The sequence below is a fragment of the Chinchilla lanigera genome, unplaced genomic scaffold, assembly GCF_000276665.1.
Source record: "Chinchilla lanigera isolate Chin_1 unplaced genomic scaffold, ChiLan1.0 scaffold00163, whole genome shotgun sequence".
Lineage (NCBI taxonomy): Eukaryota > Metazoa > Chordata > Mammalia > Rodentia > Chinchillidae > Chinchilla > Chinchilla lanigera.
Genome location: NW_004955564.1, coordinates 1,048,736 through 1,068,773, shown reverse-complemented (window position 1 = coordinate 1,068,773; position 20,038 = coordinate 1,048,736). Strand labels below are relative to the sequence as shown.

Here is a 20,038-nt window from a genome sequence, read left to right as displayed (position 1 = left end):
GTCAGGGCCTTACCACCACTGCAGCATAGTTTTGTCCTGGAGAAGAACTGAGCTAAGTGGCATCATTACAGATGGTGTCACCATGGGAAAAAATTATTTTTCTTACTGGAGATATAAAGGTAAATCAAAGTATAAGACTCAGTTTCTGTTGTTGGCTCTAGGGGAGGATGGACATATAGAGTAGACACAAGGTGATTGAAGGACTCTATGTGCCTTTGTGCAGTTGCTTGAGCCGACTGTTGAAGAACAATCAAGTATTTCTAGGGTGAGGAAGTTGAGAAGGACCTTCTGTCTGCCCACAGTCAGCAACGTGAGCACCTGGAGCGCTAGACACAGGAGGAGTGGCGTTGTGAGGCACGTGGAGAGGAGGGCATGGACAGCATAGACATAGAGGAGCACCTGGAGCCCTGTGGACTATTGTGTAGTGCAGAGCCGTAATCTCTTGAGAGTCGGGTGGTGGCACCATCCCATGGTTGCAATGGCAAAGTACAAGCCTTCTTCTAAGAAGTAAAGCTTCAAGTAGTCCTCAGGCCCCACATCACCAATCTTCCTGCTCCATACCTCTCCCTTGCCCTCTATGCCAGCCCTGCTGGCCTATTCCATTCCTCTGGTGTCACAGGACCTTTAGATAAGTTGCAGTTCTGTCTGCCTGAAACAGGTTCTCTATTACTTATAATAATATTTGATTGATTTTTTTCCTCATTAGGGTTTAAGCTAGGAATTATGTCCATCTCTGTTCAACATAATAATCTTAACATCTAGCATGATGTAGGTTCTCACTAAAGAGCTGAGGAAGGAAGGAAGGAAAGAAGGAAGGAAGGAAGCAAGGAAGGAAGAAAAGGGAGGGAGGAAGGGAGAGGAAGAGGGAAGAAAGGAGGAAAGAAAACAGAAAGAAAGAAAGGAAAGACGGAAGGAAGGAAGAAAGCGAAGAAGGAGGAAAGAAAGGAAAGAGAAGGAATAAAAGGAGGATAAAAGAAAAGAAGCATGGAGGGAAGAAAGGAAGAAAAAAGGAAGGAAAGAAGGGAGGAGAGAAGAAAGGAGTAATGGTTTGGAGGAAGAATGGAGGAAAGGAAGAAAGAAGAAAAGGAGAGAAGGAAGAAAGGAGGGAAAGAAGGAAGAAAGGAGAAGAGAAGGAAGGTGAAAGAAGAAAAGAGGGAAGAAGAATGAAGGGATGGAGGAAAGGAAAAAAGAACAAGGGAAAGGAAGGGAGGGAGGGAGGAAGGGAGGAAGGAGGAAGGAAGAATTTAGCTGAAGGAGACTATGAATTTACTGAAATCAGAGCGCCCTAATTTCAGACTTCCCTGTGCTCTCCCTCCCGCTCCCTCCCCAGCAGAGGTTCTGTGCTTTGATGCTGTCTGAAGGTGCTGGCCGGGCCCCTCATGCTGGCAACAGAAACAAGGTGTTCATAGCTGGCTTTTCATTTGAGCAATTTTCTTCCAGTGGATGAATGCTAATTGATGCTGATAATGAAAACAGCTCCTTCATAGTTGATTTCTAAAAGCTGAAACCGGGCACGCACAATCCATCCTGACTACCATGATGGTCAGAGAAAGAGAACAAATGGGAGAAATGCAGATGTCACAGAGTCCACCTGTGTATCTAACACAAAATGACCAGAGGCGGAGCTTCTTAGCGAGCTGCGGGGAGAGGGCTGACCAGGGTGTCTGGGACATAACGTTCAGCACTGACAGGATTCTGAGAGGCGTGTGCTTCCCTGGGGGTGGTCGTTACTGAGAACATATTGTGGCGAAAGGTAGGGTTTAAATCTTGGCTTATCATTGACAAATCATGTGTGTAGGGGGCAGTGGCTTTGCCTTCCCTAAGACTCAATTAGCTTATTTAGAAAGTGTGAGGGGAGGGGCTCATGGCAGCACTCTATCCTGTGTCACTGTGAAGACTGAACCATGCATGTGGAAAGGGTCCCGCCCAGCTTAGCTGATGCGATAAACACCTACCACGACTGTTACCATGAGCATCATCTCCCCAGAACAGAAAGATCAGCTCAGTTCATCAAGGGATGTATGTGGCTTAACAATATACCAGAATCTACGTTGATGTTGTCACCAAAAGGTTTTAGAAGGAAGTTCTTAGTAGCAATAATTTAAGAGACTCAAATTGGAAATAGGCCAGGTGCCCACTGATAGTACAATAGCCACTTAGGCGAATATTATATAGTGATTCAGGTAGATATAGTGGTTCGGATACCATATGGTGATCATCAATTACTGTAGAGTGACTGCAGTGTACCACTTTGACTTCAGCCTATGGATGAGTCTCACAAAATATAACGTTGGTTGACAGCAGCCAAACAGAAAAGAGTATAGGCTCTATTGTTCCGCTTATATGCAATGCTAGTGCAGGTGAGACCAATCTTACAAAATTAGCATTCAGGGTATTGTTGCCTCTGGAAAGGAGGGAGGGATTTTCCTTAGGAGGGGAGGTGACTGGTCATATTTTGTACGGTGGTCTGGATGGTGGCACACAGGTCTGCCAACACTGTGTTTATTGAGTTGTACTCTAATGCATGCATTTTTCTGTATCTATGTTATGCTTCAAGTAAAGATTTGCTAAACAAACAAGCCTATTCAGCAGAAAGCTAAAAGCGAGTACACTAGGGCCCCTGCTCCTTATCCAGCTTTTCTTTCCTTGGTTTTAGTTACTTGTTGTCTGAATATATTAAATGAAAAATTCCAGAGAGCAAGAATGAGAATAAAAGAGAGAAAGAGACAGAGAGAGGCCCAAATAACTAATTTCAGTATATTGTTGCAATGTCTTTATTTTACTATTAGGTATAATTCTTAACCTCTTGCTGTGTCTAATTTATAAATTAAAATTTATCATTTTATGTATGTATACATAATTTAAAATTAAACCTTTTTACGATATGTATGTACATGTGTATAATTTATAAATTAAACTTTCTCTAGTATGTATGTATAGTGTATGTAGGATTCAGGGCTACCCATGGTGTCAGGGCTCCACTGGGGTAAGTGAACATGTCCTGCATGGAGAGGGTACTTAGCAAAGAATGCAAGTCTATGCTTTCCTACCCGGGGCCCCGAAATCTGTACCAGAAAGTAAACAGGCAAATCCAGGCACAGACAGTGTGTGGTGAGAGCTGTAATTGTAGACCCATGTACCAGGTATGAAGGGGAATGTGATCAGCTGTCACGTCCACGGCTGGTGACAATGGCCCAGTGCTCCATGCGGTTCATCCAGGGGCCTGACTCTCCTGTTCCTTCCTACACATGACTAAGCCACTCCACTTTGGGGCCTGGCTCCCATCCATCCAGTCCCCGCTTTACTACCACCACTGCCCCATCTCGGCCAGGCATCATGGGTACTCACCAAACTAACTTCTTTTCTTTCATTCTTTTCTCCAGACTCATGGCTCAGATAGACTAGATTATAATCTGTGGACCGAGTCTTTTGGGTTTGCAAAAGTTGCCATGAGATTCTCAGGTACCCCTGTCCCTGGGAAGTAGTGTTATCTCCTGGAACCAGGACATGCCTGGTCCTGATTCTGTCCACACTAAGACAGTCCACAGCTCCTAGCAAGCACCCTAATTTTCCAGCTTTTCCTAGTCCCTCTAAAAGACATGTCCAACTTCATTTCCAGTTTGTCCTTCTACTTCCTGACATCCTTGTTTCCAGTTTGCCTCTGGTTGACACGGACCTGCTTAGTTCCCTTCATCTATTTTGTTACTCAGCCCCGTGAACCCTGTGCCTTTGGATTACCTCAGATGTCTTCCACACTCATAAAGGCTTCTAATCTATCTACCTCCACAGTCCAGCTCAAATATTGCCTGTGTGAAACTGTCCTCGATGCTTCTGAGTCCTCTGTGATCCTACCCAGCAACTTGTGCAGGCCAGAATTAGATCACTTTCCTCAAATGTCACTGTGCATAGCTCACCCTTTGTTCCTGAGGGCAGGAGCTGTCCCAGCTCATCTTGGCCGGCACAGTACTTAGCACCTGCCTGGAAGCAGAAAGATGATCATGGATGTGTCTTGACGGCATGAAGTCCATGGGCACAATCGATGTCACTTGGTACATGTGGCTTGCTGTAGGAGAAGGACAGTGCTGGGGTGGGGAGTGTAGAGTGCATTGAACAGGACAGAGATGTTTCCAGGGCTAAGTTATCCAGCCTACCCACACTCTTTCTGTTGGTTTTCTTTTTCCCAGTGACCTTCAGTGACTGTAAGGGAAATGACAAGCTGCGCTATGAAGTCTCAAGCCCTTACTTCAAGGTGAACGGCGACGGGGGCTTAGTCTCCCTGAGAAATGTAACTGCAGTGGGCAAAACTCTGTTCGTCCATGCATGGACCCCCCACGCCGAAGACATGGCAGAGCTCGTGATTGTCGGGGGAAAGGACATCCAGGGCTCCTTGCAGGTAACTCAGCTCTGCAGGATAAGTTTGGTTCAAGAGAAACGTTCAATTTTGTCTGCCTCCTGTAGAAAGTGGGTTTTCACTGTGTTGTTGGCCAGCATCGTCTTTGTTATTGTTGTTGCTGCACATGACAGAAATTTAACTGTCTTTAAAAGAAAAAACAGCGGGTGGTGATTTATTTGTTCCTGTAACTAATACTTTTCAGGGATAGTTCTGCCTTCGGGCATGGCTGTGTGCTAGCACCCAGATGTCGACATCAGCTTTGATGGGCATCCTGTGCTTCTGTATCCTCTCTGTTGGCCCCAGTCTGAGAAAACCCCAGGCCACCACCCCCGTGCCTCCCAGTGGGAAGGTGTCCCCAGCACCACTCACTCTGCCAGGTTGCAGTCACCCAAGAGAGACCCTCTTGCTGATGGTGCCAACTGACGCTTGACATCAAATCCTTGGCTCTTGTTAGACCGCAGCCCCATCACCAAACTGAGCACTGTGTCCATTGGGTTGGGATGCTCTGGTTGACCACATCTGCATCCCACATCTTTTCCCGAAGGCAGGGTGGTGTCAGCCCCACCACCTGTACACATGGAGCAGGAAAGAAGGAAACGTGGTCATTCAAAGTAAATGAAGGTGTTTTGGCCAGAGGCAGGAGTTGGGTGTCAGGCAGGCAAGAGCACAAGGCCCACTGGAGTTGTACAGCAAGGCGGCCACTGCATATGGCAGTACTCCTTCACCCGGGGCAATACCCATTCCCTTCCAGGTGTACACGGCGCTGGCCCCACTACCGCACATGTGCATGCTCTCTGTGACGGCCATAACGTGCCATTCAGGCTTTCCAGGTGTGCCCTTCAGTCTTTTTCTTACAACTGACTCATGCACTCCTCCTTTACCGGGGCTCAGAGACTGACTTCTTGATTAGAGGAGGTTTTGAAAATATACCCTGCAAGACGTCAGCAAAATAATGACAGTAACAGTGTCCCCAGAATGATGTGCCTAGCTTTTTGCTCTACTTTCTCCCCTGTGCTTCCTCAGTTTTCAAAGCCCGTAAGTCTCATTGCCTTTCTCCATCTGCCGTCCATCCCTCTCCCCCTAACCGTTCACTGTCTACTGTCTGTAAGTTGGTTCCATGTTGCAGTGAGCCTGACACACAGCTGGGCAGCAGAGGGACAGGACACCTAGCAAACCAGCAATGTCTTCGCTCCAGTGCAGCCTCTGAGGTCTTGAGAGTCACGCAGCTTCTTTATCTTCAGAGTAGAGGGTTTACACAGGCTGGGATGGCACACATGGGGCCCTGGGCTACCCCACTCTATCACCATGCTCATGGAAGATATGGCCAATTGTGCAGGCTTCATCTGAGCATCTTTCCTAATGCAGTGCTTCTGGAACCTACTGTCAATCAATCACTTCGAGATGTTTCTAGGGATGGAATCTACTTGCCATTTTCAGAGTGGACAAACTCTAGAATTCCCCTTCCTGTCTCTGAATCTGCAAGTCTTAGGTTGCAACCCCATGAATCCACCACACGTCATGACGTTTTCAAAGGCACTAGGATATCGGGGAATATACACAGCACTGTGGATACCCACCAACACCACAACACCAACATTTCCTCTCCCTTGGCCACTGCCACCTTCGCAGTGTCTCACGAACTTGTGACGTAAATGATGTTCAAGTGACTAAAGCCACTGAGTTTCCAGGGTGTGCGGTGAAAAGTCTTCTTAGGAGCAAGCGATGGTTGGGAGATTCAAGCCAGGGGCTGCACGGGCTGTTTCTAGATGGACACAGTCATCACGCCTGGGGCTCACGTTTTGTGTGGAAAAGACAGTGTCAGAGTATTGTACCCTGGGCTCACCTCAGGAAATCTTCACCTGGAGAGACTGGGAGAGGGAGGTTCATCGCCAGAGGCTTAGGCACGCTGCTTTCTTGAGGCCTCTGTGATGCTTCCCAGGGACCCCGTCCTCTGAGCCCTGGCTCTTTCCCATTTGCTGCTGTCTGAATGCACTGTGGAAAAGGTTGGCTGTGACCATATGCTTCCTACAGAGCTCACAGGGGCTGCTATGGCACCCAGTATGCCAGACTCCAGCAGGACAGGAGGGACTTTGTCTCCTCACTGGGTGATTTTCTCAGGCTTGAAGCAGGCCTTCTGAAGACTCTCAGATGTTCATGTGATAATTTAAAAAAAAAAAACAACAACACCAAAAATGTGGGGAAAGGAACAGCAAAGGAAAACAAAATAGATAGCAAAAGAGTCCTTCTGAAGGGTACTCAGGCCTCCATTGATATTTAGTTAGCATTGTGTAAAGGCCCTACTATGTGGCCAAGTAGACCAGAAGCTGCAGAGAGAAGTTACTGAGTGCAGGAGTCAGCTCAGCTTCCAGGAGGGCAAGAAATGTGTGTGTCCATGGTCATGCATCAGACAAGGAGGAGAAGTAAGTGGTGTCTTTAGAAAAGGGAGAAATCATGTCCTGTTCTCATGCACCACAAATCTTGGCTCGTGTAATCTCCTAGCAGTGGGCAGGTACTACTGGTACTGTTTCACCTATGGGGGAACAGAGGCACAAAGAGATGCATGACTTACCCTAGATCACACAATGATAAGAAGCAAAACTGTGAACCCCGCAGTCCAGCTCCTGAGTCCAGGCCTCTGGCCCCTCTCTAGTGCTGCCCCTTCCTTCCCTTAGGAGTGGGCTGTGCTGATCCTTGAAGGTAGGTCCTTGGGGGAGTGAGGGCTGCCCGGGAGGGCAGTGTCTAATTGTCTGCAGGACATATCTCTCTGTAGCTGTGATCTTGGGCAGACTACTTTACCTCCTGAGCTTCTGTTTAGTTTGCATTTCATTATCCATAAAGGAGGGATGATAATAACCTCCTAGGGTTTCCATGAGAATCAAATGAGACAGTACAGGGCACAGCAGTAGTGCCAAGGCTACAGTAATGACCGACACTGATGCTCACATAACCCTTACCAAGAGCTCAGTCTGCTCTGCTTCAGTCACTCTGTCCTCATGACCATTGGTGCTATTATCATCTGATTTCATGGGTGAGGAGACCGTGAGGCAAGAGGCTGCCCCTTGCCTTGGTCACACGGTAGGTGGGTGGCAGAGGTGGGGCTCAGACCCCAACCCTGTGGCTTCCGAGCTCTTCCTCTTGACTAGGATGCTCCATGGCCTCACCCTTTAGGACAGAGCAAAGGCATGCCGAGGTCCCCTCCCACAAATCCAATGAAAACAGTAGCAAGCAGGATCTGTGACCCAGCTGTCAGATCATCAGAACCAGTTCAGCACCCTTCCTGCACACTGTCTTGCCATGGCTGAAGCTAGCAGGACAGTCCCTGTAAGTTCTGGCTGCCACTTGGGCTACTCTTCCTTGCATCTTGACTCCCACTTCTGCCCAGGATGCTGGGATTGGTGATGCTGTTTGCAGTGTGGTGCAGTTTAGCATCTCACTCACAGCCACGAGCTCTGCAGCTTTTAGGGACAGCCTGGCTCTGCGCATTGTTGGCCCCCACACACCACACTCCCCACACAAGCCAGAGCGCCATATCCCAGAGGCCATTCCGGGGGCTGGGGAGGCCGAAAGGGAATTCTGAATTCAAAGCCAGGAGCAGGCGGGCAGGTGGGAGCTGCCTGCGGAAGGGCAGGGTGGAGGCAGTCTGTGGGGAATTCCTCCGGGGACTTGATGAAGAAGAGGTGACAGCTGATGGCTAAAATAATGGCTACCACTGTTGTTTGAGAAGTTATTTCATGAGTGTTTTCAGGTGCATGCATCTCATGCGTGCATATTTAATGTGCATCAGTTCCCATCCTCACACCCTCTGTGTGGAGTTGCTTACATGTTCCCTCCTTACACACGGAGAACTTGGTCACAGGTAGGCCAACTCAAGATTGACAGAAATAAGATTGAAATCTGGCTTTTCCATCCCAACACCCATTCTCCTTCCTAACTCTCTGCTTTCCAGGAGGTTGTGCTCTGGGTAGCTGTTGCCTTCACCGTGGGTCAGAAGATAACATCCTGAGTTAGAGCCACACCATAACAATGAAGGAAAACAAGAAATACAAGCTGTCACTTGAAGGAAGACAGATCTAAGAAAAAGTATCTAGATGATTCTAAATTGTCCATCCTGGTGATGAAGATGAATGGAAACAGGCAGGGAAGGAGTGGATGAGAGAGAAATATCATCACCCTTGAGTTCGTTGAGCTGTAGCTTCCTGGGGTCACCTTGATAGACATATCCAGGGGCTGGTGGCCAATGTGGGGCTGCTCTTAAAGGGTAGATTTGGAGGAAAACCACCTCTGAGTGGTGAGAGTTGAGTTTTGGTATTGGATATAATGTAGTTCGCGTTTCTGACCCACCAGTTACTATGTGACCTTGGATGAGTCACTCAGTGCCCTGGACCCTGATATCCTCATCTATGAAATAGGGGTGAGAATAGAGTCCACACCACAGCATCAGTCCATTGGCACAGAATGAGACATCACATGACAGGTGCATCAACAGAGTTATTTTGGAGGCTCTTGAGGAAGGATAAAGAGCTGGGAGTCCAACATGTTTGCTGAGGCTGTGAGACAAGTGAGAGGGTGGGGGCAGGGGGAGCCAAACAGTGGAAAGAGAAAGCATCTCAGGCAGGAAGGTGGGATACCCAGCATAATGCAAACAGAACAGACTCCACAGTTTCTTGTCCCATGTCAGAGGTTCTCCAGGGTATTGCAATCACAGTGCAGGCCCAGCTGTCCTTTAATGAAAGCATGTCCTTCCCTTCCTTGCACCTGCTACTCAAGACCCCATTTCACCTGGAAAGCCTGTAGCCCAAACAGGAAGTGTAATTGTTTAATAAACTTTAAGTTGTTTCTGCATTTTTAACAGGCTCAGAATCTAGTACCTGCCTGGGCCAGGTAAGACCACCTTAGACCTGAGAGACGGAGGTGAAGTTTAATACTTGTCTTTTGACAGAATCTGAGTTATTGTTATTGAGGCAGTAATTGCTATTGTTATTAAGGTTCCATTCACCAAAGAGTTTTCTGCCCCACAGAAGGTGACGATGTACCTGGCTCACAACAACCCTGGGTATAACTGTGCTTTCCTCCTACAGAGTTCATATTTGTCCACAGTCTGACAGGGACAAGGGGCAGGCCAGCATTTGGGCATGGACACACATGTGGAAAATCTGTGATGCATGTGGTCCATTCCTATGCAGAGATGTCTTTTCTTGCTGTGTAAGTGATACTCATCCTTTCCCAGTCCCCACTAAGAAACTCATCATTTATTCATGTTTCTGAGTTAGGCAATTGTAGCCTATACAACTGTACAACAGCAAGGAGTTCTGACATCAGCTGAGGAACGTGTGAACTCAGGCTGGGAGCTTGTAGGAATTTATTTGGACTTCCATTTTGGGAGTGAAAGAGACTTTGCCTTCTTCCTTCCTCCCTCCCTTTCTACCTCCATTTTCTCCTCCCTTTCTTCCTCATTTTCCTCTTTCCTCCTCCATGTTCGCTTTTCTATCCTCAGCATGAGCCTGGGAGAGTCAGGGCTCAGTAAATGTCACTTGAACAAATGGCTGAGTGGGATGCGTGACTCCTCTCACCACTCCCCACTGGACTCTGTTGCCCTGGCATCAACACTTAGGCTTTCTCGAGCGGACCAAGCTTTCCCACACTTCACACTGGCTGCTGCTCTGCCTGGACTCTCCCCTCCCCTGTGGCCCCCATTGGCAGCCAACTTGCTGCCTCCATCCGTATTTCAGGACTGGCTGAGAGCCCTGTCTTCAGAAACATCCCTGCTCCCACCTGGCCAGTGAGGTCCTTTCACCCCATGTTCCTCTTAGAACTTGGCCTGGCCCATCGGGGCATTAAGCTTTGACTGTTCACGCTTCAGGGCTTACACCCTTCTCCAGTCTGAGTCCCTGAGCTCTGAGACCTGGCACTTGTGCAGGAGACTGAGAGGCCTCTCTGGTGCCAGACACCATAGCACGGGTATCAGTGGTGCCTTTTGCCCTCTGCTCCAGCTTCTTCGGCTGTAAATGGGTGCCTAATAGTGTCAGCCTCATACGATACTGTGGGCATTAAATGAGTGAAAACGTGGAAAGCACTTTGAACAGTGATTAACATGTTTAAATACCGTGGAAAAGGTAACTGTTCCCCATGATGGGAATGTCAAAGGCAGATATCTAAAACAAGTACAGTGAAAGAATAAGGCAAATTGAGAGGATCCAGCCCTTGACTCATGCCCAGCGAGACCAGATTTCCTCACGTGTACAACCTGGATGGGATTCCGGATTATAGGAAACTTGAGACGTGAGCAGCCCATGCCTACACGCCTGCTTTGTGCGAAGCGCTGACTAAACTTCTGGGCGACAGATTCTTCTGTGGGCCCACTTAAACACCAAGGGACTTGGCAGGATTTAAAATTTAATTAAGAACAATTTACATTTCTTTACTGGAAGTCAATGCAAGTTAAAACTGGACCAAATAAAGGGAAATCAGGTTGCTCAGATTACATGAAAAAATGTAACGATAACGTTTCCCCCTTTTGTCATTTTTAGAAATCCTTAAAAATGAAACAAAGACAATTATGACAGAAGCTGAAAAGATTAAACTTAAGGTTGTTTACCCTGGGTGTCCTCATCACTGTAAATATGTGATTTAAAAGACATAATTTTGGCTCTTAATCCAGTTTGAAGAGTCAAGGGGAAATAAATCCAAAAAAATCATAAAATTAAATAAAAAAGGACAGTCAGAATAAGGAATTCCCTAGGAGAAACATTTGTTCATATTTTTAATTTTTAGAATATAAAATATGTCTTTAACTCCCAGGAAGCCAATAGCAATAATAATATATAACTTTCCCCTTGGGGAATTATAATGTTTATATCCACTTCTCAAGACCTCAGGGCCCATTTATTCAGTGTCTTGAGGGATTCCTAAGTAGGGTCCCCAAAGCAATGACTAGGGGCCCCTGTTACTGCACCTGTACATTGTGGGTTATTCAGGCAAATTGCTGTGGTCAATATTAAGGTAACCCAGAATCACCCCAGATTTGTATCAAGTCTCACATTTGCTACCTACCAGCTGCATGCTACTGAAATTCTCTAACTCCTTGAACTTGCTCTGATGCCTTAATGGGTCACAACCATTGTCCCAAGCATCATGCTGCCAGATTAACAGAAAATTCTCAATCACCAAGCCACTGATTATTCTTTGTGGCTCTAACCAGTGTGTCACTGTCACATCTATACATTTGCCTCTCTATCTTTTGCTACTTCACATGCTAGACAAAAATACTTGTGTACATTTTGTTACTAATTGAGGTAAACTACAAACTTTTTTTTTTTTTGTCCAGCCTCAAGCCAATCATTTTCATCGTCTTTATTTTGGCCTTTGTATCAGCTAGCCACCAAGATAACCACCCTTCTTACACAGGTGACTTGACTTTGCGTCTTTAAAGCATCCCAGCTGCTTTACAAATGAGAGCAGCCAGCTCTAGAAAAATGAATTATCTGGTCTCAAACCCTTATCACACTGACACGGAGTGACATGGAGTCTGTGGAGCTGGTCAATTATATTGATCTTTCTACATGAAATATGTTTTACAAACATCCCCATGGGAGACGAATCTGAGCACTTACAGTGACCATAACGAAATGATGAGTTAAAGATGCAGAAACTTAACACGCACAGCTTTAACAAGTCTGATAACTTCAAACACCTGTGAGTTACCAACCTCCATAACAAAAGCCTCCCCAGTTACTACTCAGGAAAATTAGTACCCATTTAACTGTCACCCAAATTGGGAAAAATATATAGCTTGAAATTATCCTATAGATCCAAGAACTGGGCTTTTAATAGGGTATTAGGCTGTTACATTTTGACACATGGTTAAACTGTTGTGTTTATGGCTCTCAGCTCCATGGTACTATTCAAATATAGATAAAAAGACATCCTTTGATTCATTAATTTAAGCAGATAACAGATTGCTTTGCGGATCAGACAGTACAAAAACAATATTCTGAAGATTAATTTTAATTGAAATGCTTGGGGGAAAATAACTGATTCCATAGAAAGTGTAGATAACTGAAATTGGCCTCTTTTTGACTTGGGAAAACTCTGAATTTCATTTTGCTCAGCAGCATAGTTCAATAAATATACTCTGTGCCTCATTTGTCATTTTAAGTTTTCTTATATAGTCACATTGGAAAGAAAGAGGTGAAATAAATTTTAACAATATATTTTAATTCCATCTGTGTGTATATATATATATAATATATATCACATATCTCAGTGCATTGTCATTTCAAAAAAGTAATCAATGTGAACATTGTTAAGGATTTTTTTTATAATCTTTTTATACTAAGTCTCTGAAATCTGCTGTGTGTTTTATGCTTACATAACATCTCAGTTTAGACTCAGCAGATCGTAAATGCTGCACAGCCACAGCGGAAAACTCACTGGACAGGGCTGCTCTGGGAAACCCTGGACACACGCACATGTTTTGGAAGGGGATGGGAAGGACTGTTCTCCAGTGCCCACCACCTGTTAGGTCGTGGCCTTAGATGTGCTCATGTAGACAGCTATTTCTCAGATCCACGTAGCCACTCCATGCCTGGGAGCTGTTGTTCCTGTTTTCTGTGTGGGGAAGTAGCTCGGGCTCAGTGAGACTGAGTAATTCACCCAGCGTCTTTGGTAACTGGCCAGACCTGTAGTTGGGCAGAGCCTTCGGATCAGATACAGTTGCCTGTGCTTCAGTAATACTGACATTGGAAGTTTCATTAGTGCTCTTCTCTAACCCAGGGAAAACTAGGAAAGAACATAAGAAAATTAACAAGCTGTTAGGGATAAGAAGGGATCCAGAGCTGAGCAAAACTCCTAAAGGCATTTTAGGTGGAAGGAGAAGCCTTTTGTTGTCTTGACACTTCACAAAATCTTTGCCATGAACAGGACCTTTGAGGAAAGAACTTCAAAAGCTTATTCATGTAAATGTTTCCAGAGTCGAGGTTCTTATTCATCTTCATGCCAAGTCTAGAAAAATACATTATGTTTATATTTTTACTTATAATTTCTCAGATCATCTTCAGATGCATTACTGGATTTAATCCTCTCACAATGCATGCCAGCAGAAGCTGCTGTTCTCGTTTTATACTCAGGAAACCGAGACCCATAGATACTGGTCTTAGGTCACAGAACGGGTCACATGGCAGCATGGTACTCAGTCCCACAGTCAGCTCCCCAGCAGCCCTGGGGCTTGGCCAGTTCACGGACGATAGTGTCATTGGAAGTTAATCTTCACCCGCCATCTATCACAGAATGCAATGATGTGGTAACATGCACATTTTTAGGCTCTAAGTTATGCCTCTAGCCTCCTGTCTTTGACAATTACCATAAATCAAATACTAGAGAATTCTAAATGTGAATATAGGAATAATAACCTCTTTTTAAAGTCCTCTCCTGTATGAACTCCAAGAACTCCTGTGGAGACACTTGGTCACTATGAGCTCTGCAGTCAACATGACCCATCTTCTTAGAGATGAAGTGACACAGAGAAATTTCAGAGTGGTTAGAAGTAAAGTTTCCCGAGAAAACTTTAGATAGATGGACAAGCCCTGTGTTGTCATGACACTTTAATGAAACTTTCCTCGTGCATGGAAACTTTGGAAACAGATTCTCATGGAAAAGCATGTGGTTTGCACACATGGATGTCTCCTCTGCCTGCAGATTGTGGCCCTCAGTTCTAAGGGGAAAGCTGTGACGACGAGAGGACACAGTCTTGACACAGCCTGGGGGTTGTCTTTATTGGTTCTTCAGGCTTGATATTCAAAAATTAAGTAGCAAAGGCAAGAGGTGGGCAGGATGTGTGTGTGCGTCTGTCCTCAGCCCCATACATGGTGAGATCAAACATGGTTTCATCCAAACTTGTAAGGCAGGGCCCTGAGCAACCATAGAAAAGTTAGCAAAGAAAAGCATTGTGGCTTGAGCCTGCCATTTCCTCCGATACCTCTGCACCATTGATCTAGACATTATTTACGGCAGATGACAGAGTGATGCCTCTTCCCAGAGGCCACACTGAGGATGCTGTTGATCCTCAATTCGATGTTTTCCTCAGTGACAGAGGGAGCCAAGTCCAGTCTCAGGACATCACATAGATGAACTGGAAGGACTTTCAGCCTGTCTCAGGGTCTACTTTTATTATAGTTCATCTTTTTTCTTGTTCCTGTTAAAGAAATAGAGACTTCTTCCTTCTCTATGCATAACTTGTAGGAGTTCCATATTAAGGAAAACAGTCATGAGTGACCATATCCCACTAAGGCCCATGCCAGGGGCTGGCACTGTTATTTGATAAATCATTTCTGTCCTTTTAATAAGGGAAGAAGTAACAACCACCACATTACAAATATCGTGTGTGTATATGGGTATCCAAATATAAGACAGTTTCTTTTTATAGCAAATACAAATTTTAGTAACATTTGCTCTTTCTTAAAATTTTTTGGTTACTGTAAATTCAGTGCCTTCACACTGAGTTATAGCATCACTATTCTTTTTCTTATCTTTACTTTTTTTTTGGTTTGTTTGTTTTTCGGTACCAGGAATCAAGCCCTCAACCTCTCACTTGCCAGGCAGGCACTGTGCCACTGAGCTAAATTCCCAGCCCCCCCTTTTTTTTTATCTTTCTTTTCTTCTTTCTTTCTTTCTTTCTTTCTTTTCTTCTTTCTTTCTTTCTTTCTTTCTTTCTTTCTTTCTTTCTTTCTTTCTTTCTTTCTTTTTCTTTCATTCTTTCTTTCTTTTGGCAGGGTTTCACTATGCAGTGCAGGCTGCCCTTGAACTCATGGCAATCCTCCTGCCTCAGCCTCCAGAGTGCTGGGATTATAAGAATGTACTACCATGCCTGGCTTCTTAACTTTTATTTTGAGACAGGGTCTTGTTAAATCACTAAGTTGCACAGGCTTGCCTCAACTCTGTGACTGAGGTTCTGTGATTGAGATCCTACTGCCTCAACCTCTCAAAATTGCTCTTTTTTTTCTCTAGTATGCAACAAAAGGTAAATTCTTTAAAAATAACTTTGACTAATGCTCCATATTCATTTTCAGAACTTTACACATCAGTAGACCTAAAAATAGGGAGGAAAATTATAGACACACAAATCTCTTGGCAATTCCCAGTCCAGCAGAGCTGGGAGGTGGGAGGAACTTAAGTATCAGGAGCTCTCCTAGAGCATGACACATCTACAGATGCTCCAGGTCTGCTTATCTCCAGAAGGGCGGGGAAGTCTTGAGACTGTTTTCCAAGCAGAAGTTCCAAAACACACTCCTTGACCTTGGGGCAACCTTCAATGAGGCGGGCTCACTGCTCAGACCCTGCTGGCCCTGGCCATTGACCTTCAGTCTTGCACAGTGCAGAGGGAGGATTGTAGCCCCTTCCTGGCTATGTCCCCTCGACCAGTCAGAGAAGGTGAGACCTGCACTCCACAAGGGTGGAGGGGACTCTTTCTTTCCCTGTTGGCTGCACAGTTTCCCTGACCACTGACTGTTTATGGAAATTGGGCAGTTCCTCCAACTTTCCATCCTTTTGCAAAAAAGTCCAAAAAACCCTTTTGATGAAAAGGGTACATTATCAGCCAAACCCTTCATCATGTCAGGCAAATTGGAATTCTGGTGACAGCAACTTTTTACAACTCCTTTCTTTGGAAGACATAAAGCTATAAACAGTGGTAGTTCTCCAAGAGACTCCAGGAATGACTGGGCAATGTATGTATAATGTATATATATATATATATATATATAAAATTAACCCTCTGCAGTGAAAAGTATGACAGCTAATCAAGATGCAGAATTTTCTTTCCTGCATTGTCCATCTTCATGAGCCCTGGTTAGTGCAGATCATCGAGCTGTGGCTCCTTTTCCACTCCAATCCCCTTATTCAATCTGCCCCTTGTTAGTGAAGCAGAGTCCTTAAGAGCATGGCCATCAGGCTCATTTGCCTTGTTTCCTGTGACTTCCTCTTTTGTAGGGTGCTTTGGATAGCATTTTCGCTGAAGGAGGGAAAGAAGAGAAAAGACTGAGAAATTGAATCAAGGAAAAAGAAATGCAGACAAAAATCTCTCAATATTTTCCTAAATTGTACATAAAAATGTTACCATTTTGGTATTGTATTATTAGAAAAAGTGAAATTATGGTTTGACTGGCTTGTTCATTGCTGTGATTCTAGTACCTACGGTATCTGGCACTGAATAAATAATCTATTTAATGACCCGACAAATGCTGCAGATTATGTTAACAATGAGGACCATGGCCGACATTTATTTAGCTCCAACTCTGTGGCAGGGACCACTCTACGGTCTCATGTTAAGTCATTCAATCAGTACGACAGCTCTGTCCCATCTCTGTCCCAGAAGGGTAGATACCATTGTCTTTGTTTTATAGAGGAATAAACAGAGAGAAGATATGTGACCTGCCCAAGGTCATAAAGCTAAAATATTGTAGAGACATGATTTGTAATCAGACTCTTTTAAAAAGCTATTAAAATCTATTAGTGTGATATTTTATCCTTTTTGTCAAAATAGAGAAATATGAGCTGAATACTATTATCACAATAGAGTACTCTGACTGGCTGAGTACCTGCCTCCAAAAGGTTTATAAAGTAATCTTTGTGAGTCTGGAGAATGGTTTCCGCATGCAATCCATGGAGCAAACTGGCCTGTCTCCTCCTGGCGATGGTGAAGATGTGAAGACGTGTTCATGTGTAGCTTTCGTGGCTCTGGGGACCTTGTATGATATAACTGAGTCTCAAAAAGAAACAAGGGCTGTAAGAACAGAGTAGCATTAACAGGGTAATACCACCTGGGGGGTAAAATGAAGCCCATAGATAGCAGAGTTCCTGGTAAACAGGATGAAGGAGATGAAAAGACAGGGATAAATAATGAATACTTACAAAACCACCAGCAGCTCCTTCTCTACAGATATCTGCCCTCTTGCTACTCTAATTATTTATCCTTAATTTATTGTTCTTCAGCTTGAGCCACACTCTAAGACTTTTCCATTTGCCTTAAGCAGTAAGCCCTGCCCCAGATCTCCGTGCCCATGGTCTTTGGTCTTCTCTGCGGAGCAAAGGTCATCCATCCTGAGCTGTCTCAGTCCCCTCTCCCACAACTCCTGCTCTCTTCCTTCCTTCCTCTTGAGGAAGTCAGCTCTCCCTTCCGTTCTTCACATCTCCTTTATTTGTGTCCTGGAGCCCACTCCTTCCTGCCTGTCTTCACTAAGCACATCTTCGGGTGTTCCCTCCCCTCTGAACCCTCTGCTTTCCTTTCAAACATGCTCAGATCTCCCCACACTAAAGCAGATTCCGGTAGCGCCCTCTTACCTGCATCTCTCCGTCCTTCCCTGTGCAGGTCTTCCAGAAAGCAGCCTTCACTCCGAACCACGTCATTGCTCTCTCCCACTTAATTCTCCAGAGTGGCGCTTCTGCCTTCATCACTGTGCTGAAATTGCTCTTTTAAAAGGCATGAGAAAAGGGGCTGGGGATTTAGCTCAGCGGCAAAAGCGCCTGCCTGGCAAGCGCAAGGTCATGAGTTCGGTTTCCGGTACCAGAGAAAAACAAAAAAAATAAAAAATAAAAAAATAAAAGGCATGAGAAGGAAACAGCCGATTTCCTTACAGTTTTCCTTACTGCCGTGCTGACTTGAATTCTCTGCAGGATTTGCCAATTTATTTTGAACCTTTAATTTTTATTTTATTGAGGTAGAATTCACATAACATGGAGCTGACTATTTTAAGTGAATAGTTCAGTGGCACTGAATGCATTCACAAGGTTGTGCAACCACCACCTCCATCTAGTTCCAAAATGCTTCCGTCACCCCACAGGACTCCCCATACCTGTTAAGGATATTACCCTCCCTCACCTTCTCTAAACCTCTGGCAGCTATCAATCTACATTTTTTCTCCAGGAATCACTGACTTTTTATATTTTATGCACATTGACTCACACAGTTCGTGGTCTTTTGTGACTGACTCCTACTTTGCATAATGATCTGAGGTTCATCCACACTGTAACATGGACCAGCGCTTTCCTCTTTAGCATGGAGTAATGTCATGTCACATCTGCAGGTGGAGATTTGTTGACCTATCTGTCTGTTGATGACCATGTGGGCTGTCCTGACCTTTCATCTGTTGTGGGCAGTGCTGCTGTGTGCTTGTGTGTGCATGTGTTTGTTGGAGGATTCATTTTTCCTCTTTGGGGTTTATACCTAAGAGTGGGATTTCTGGCTCATGTGGTGATTCTATGTTTAACTTTGGAGAAACCACTAAACTGATTTTCCATAGCAGTGGAACCATTTCACATTCCTACCAGAGCATTTGGCAATTTTGCTCTGTAACGTGCTCTCCCCTGCGCCTTCTAAAATATGACACCATCTTGTCCTCCCACTTTTATGTATGTGACAACCCCTTATGTGTCACCCCCTCAGCTCTGCTAATTTCTGCTGCCATTGTAAGTCCCATCCGTGTTCTGTCTTAATTTTCCTCTGCTATTTTCCACCTTCTTCAAAAATATCACCCAACATGGTGGCTTTATCCCCTCTCTAGAATATCTCCAGACTCATGACTGCATGACTAACTTTAAATACTCCATGTCTAGCTGCTTGCAGGGTGTCTCCACCTCCTGGGGTAGTGGCCTGGTGTCCATACATGTCTTAGTTACTTTTCTCTTTGCTGAGATAAAATACCCAACACCCCAAGTTAAAGGGGGAAAGCTTTATTTAGCTCAGTTTATAGAGCTTTCAGTCCATAATCAGCTGCCTCCAAAGAAAGGTGGCACATGGCAGAGGGGAAACAGTTCATGGCAGTGGAAGACAGCAAAAGCAACAACACAGCACAAGACAAGCCTCTTTCTGACCCTTATATTGTACCCAGTCTACTGGGATTAGGGTGTTGCCAATCCAATCAGTGGACAGATCCAGCAATCAGCTCCCTTAATCCCAGCACCATTAAGCCCAACATTACAGTATGAACAAATCACACACTCTAGATTCAGCCACCTCCCAAAAATTCTGACTGTATGAGGTTTTGGGGGGCATCTAGACACAAACCACAACAACACACTAAAATCATCTGCCGGGGTACTGTCTTTCTTGTGATGGCACCCTGTTCTCCCAGCACCCAAGCCCCTCGCCTTGGACTGCCTTTGGTGCCTCACTGCCTGAGAGATCCGTAGCACTTTCTTGGTGGCGGTGATATTGGGGATGGAACCCAGGCCCTTGTGCATGCTGGGCAGTTGCTCTGTGACTGAGGTGCATCCCCAGGCCTCAGTGGTGCTCTTTACCTTTCCCTTTACCCATAAAGCAGTCACAACTGATTCAGGCATCACTCCCTCCTCTCCAGGCACGACATCTCTCTTAAGTCTGTTTTCCTCTATCTGCATGAAATCCAAGCCACATGTCTATTACTATTGAACTGACTTCCCAAGAGACACCTGGGATCATTTCATGGGCTATCAGGCTTCCTATGCCTCCTGAGCAACGTTCAGATGTACCCCCAAATGCATTGTCATCTTCACCTCTCAGACCCTTATCCTATATGTGATTTCTCCCACTGAAAACTCTACTTATCCTCCAAGTTCATTCAAAATGTTATGGACCAGTCCACATCTCCACCTCAGGGATGGTGTGGATGGGCTCAG

The 20,038-nt window shown here is 45.1% G+C and overlaps 1 protein-coding gene across 2 annotated transcripts in view; it reads left to right on the top strand.

Annotated features, from left to right (window-relative positions):
- The window catches only part of Cdh13 (cadherin 13), a 1,142,761-nt gene that overhangs the window by 481,107 nt on the left and 641,616 nt on the right, over positions 1–20,038 (top strand). For both annotated transcript variants that reach the window (XM_005413239.1, XM_013509197.1), the window contains one exon: positions 4,185–4,393. In XM_005413239.1, the coding sequence (XP_005413296.1) occupies positions 4,185–4,393 (209 nt within the window). The remainder of the gene's footprint in view (positions 1–4,184; positions 4,394–20,038) is intronic.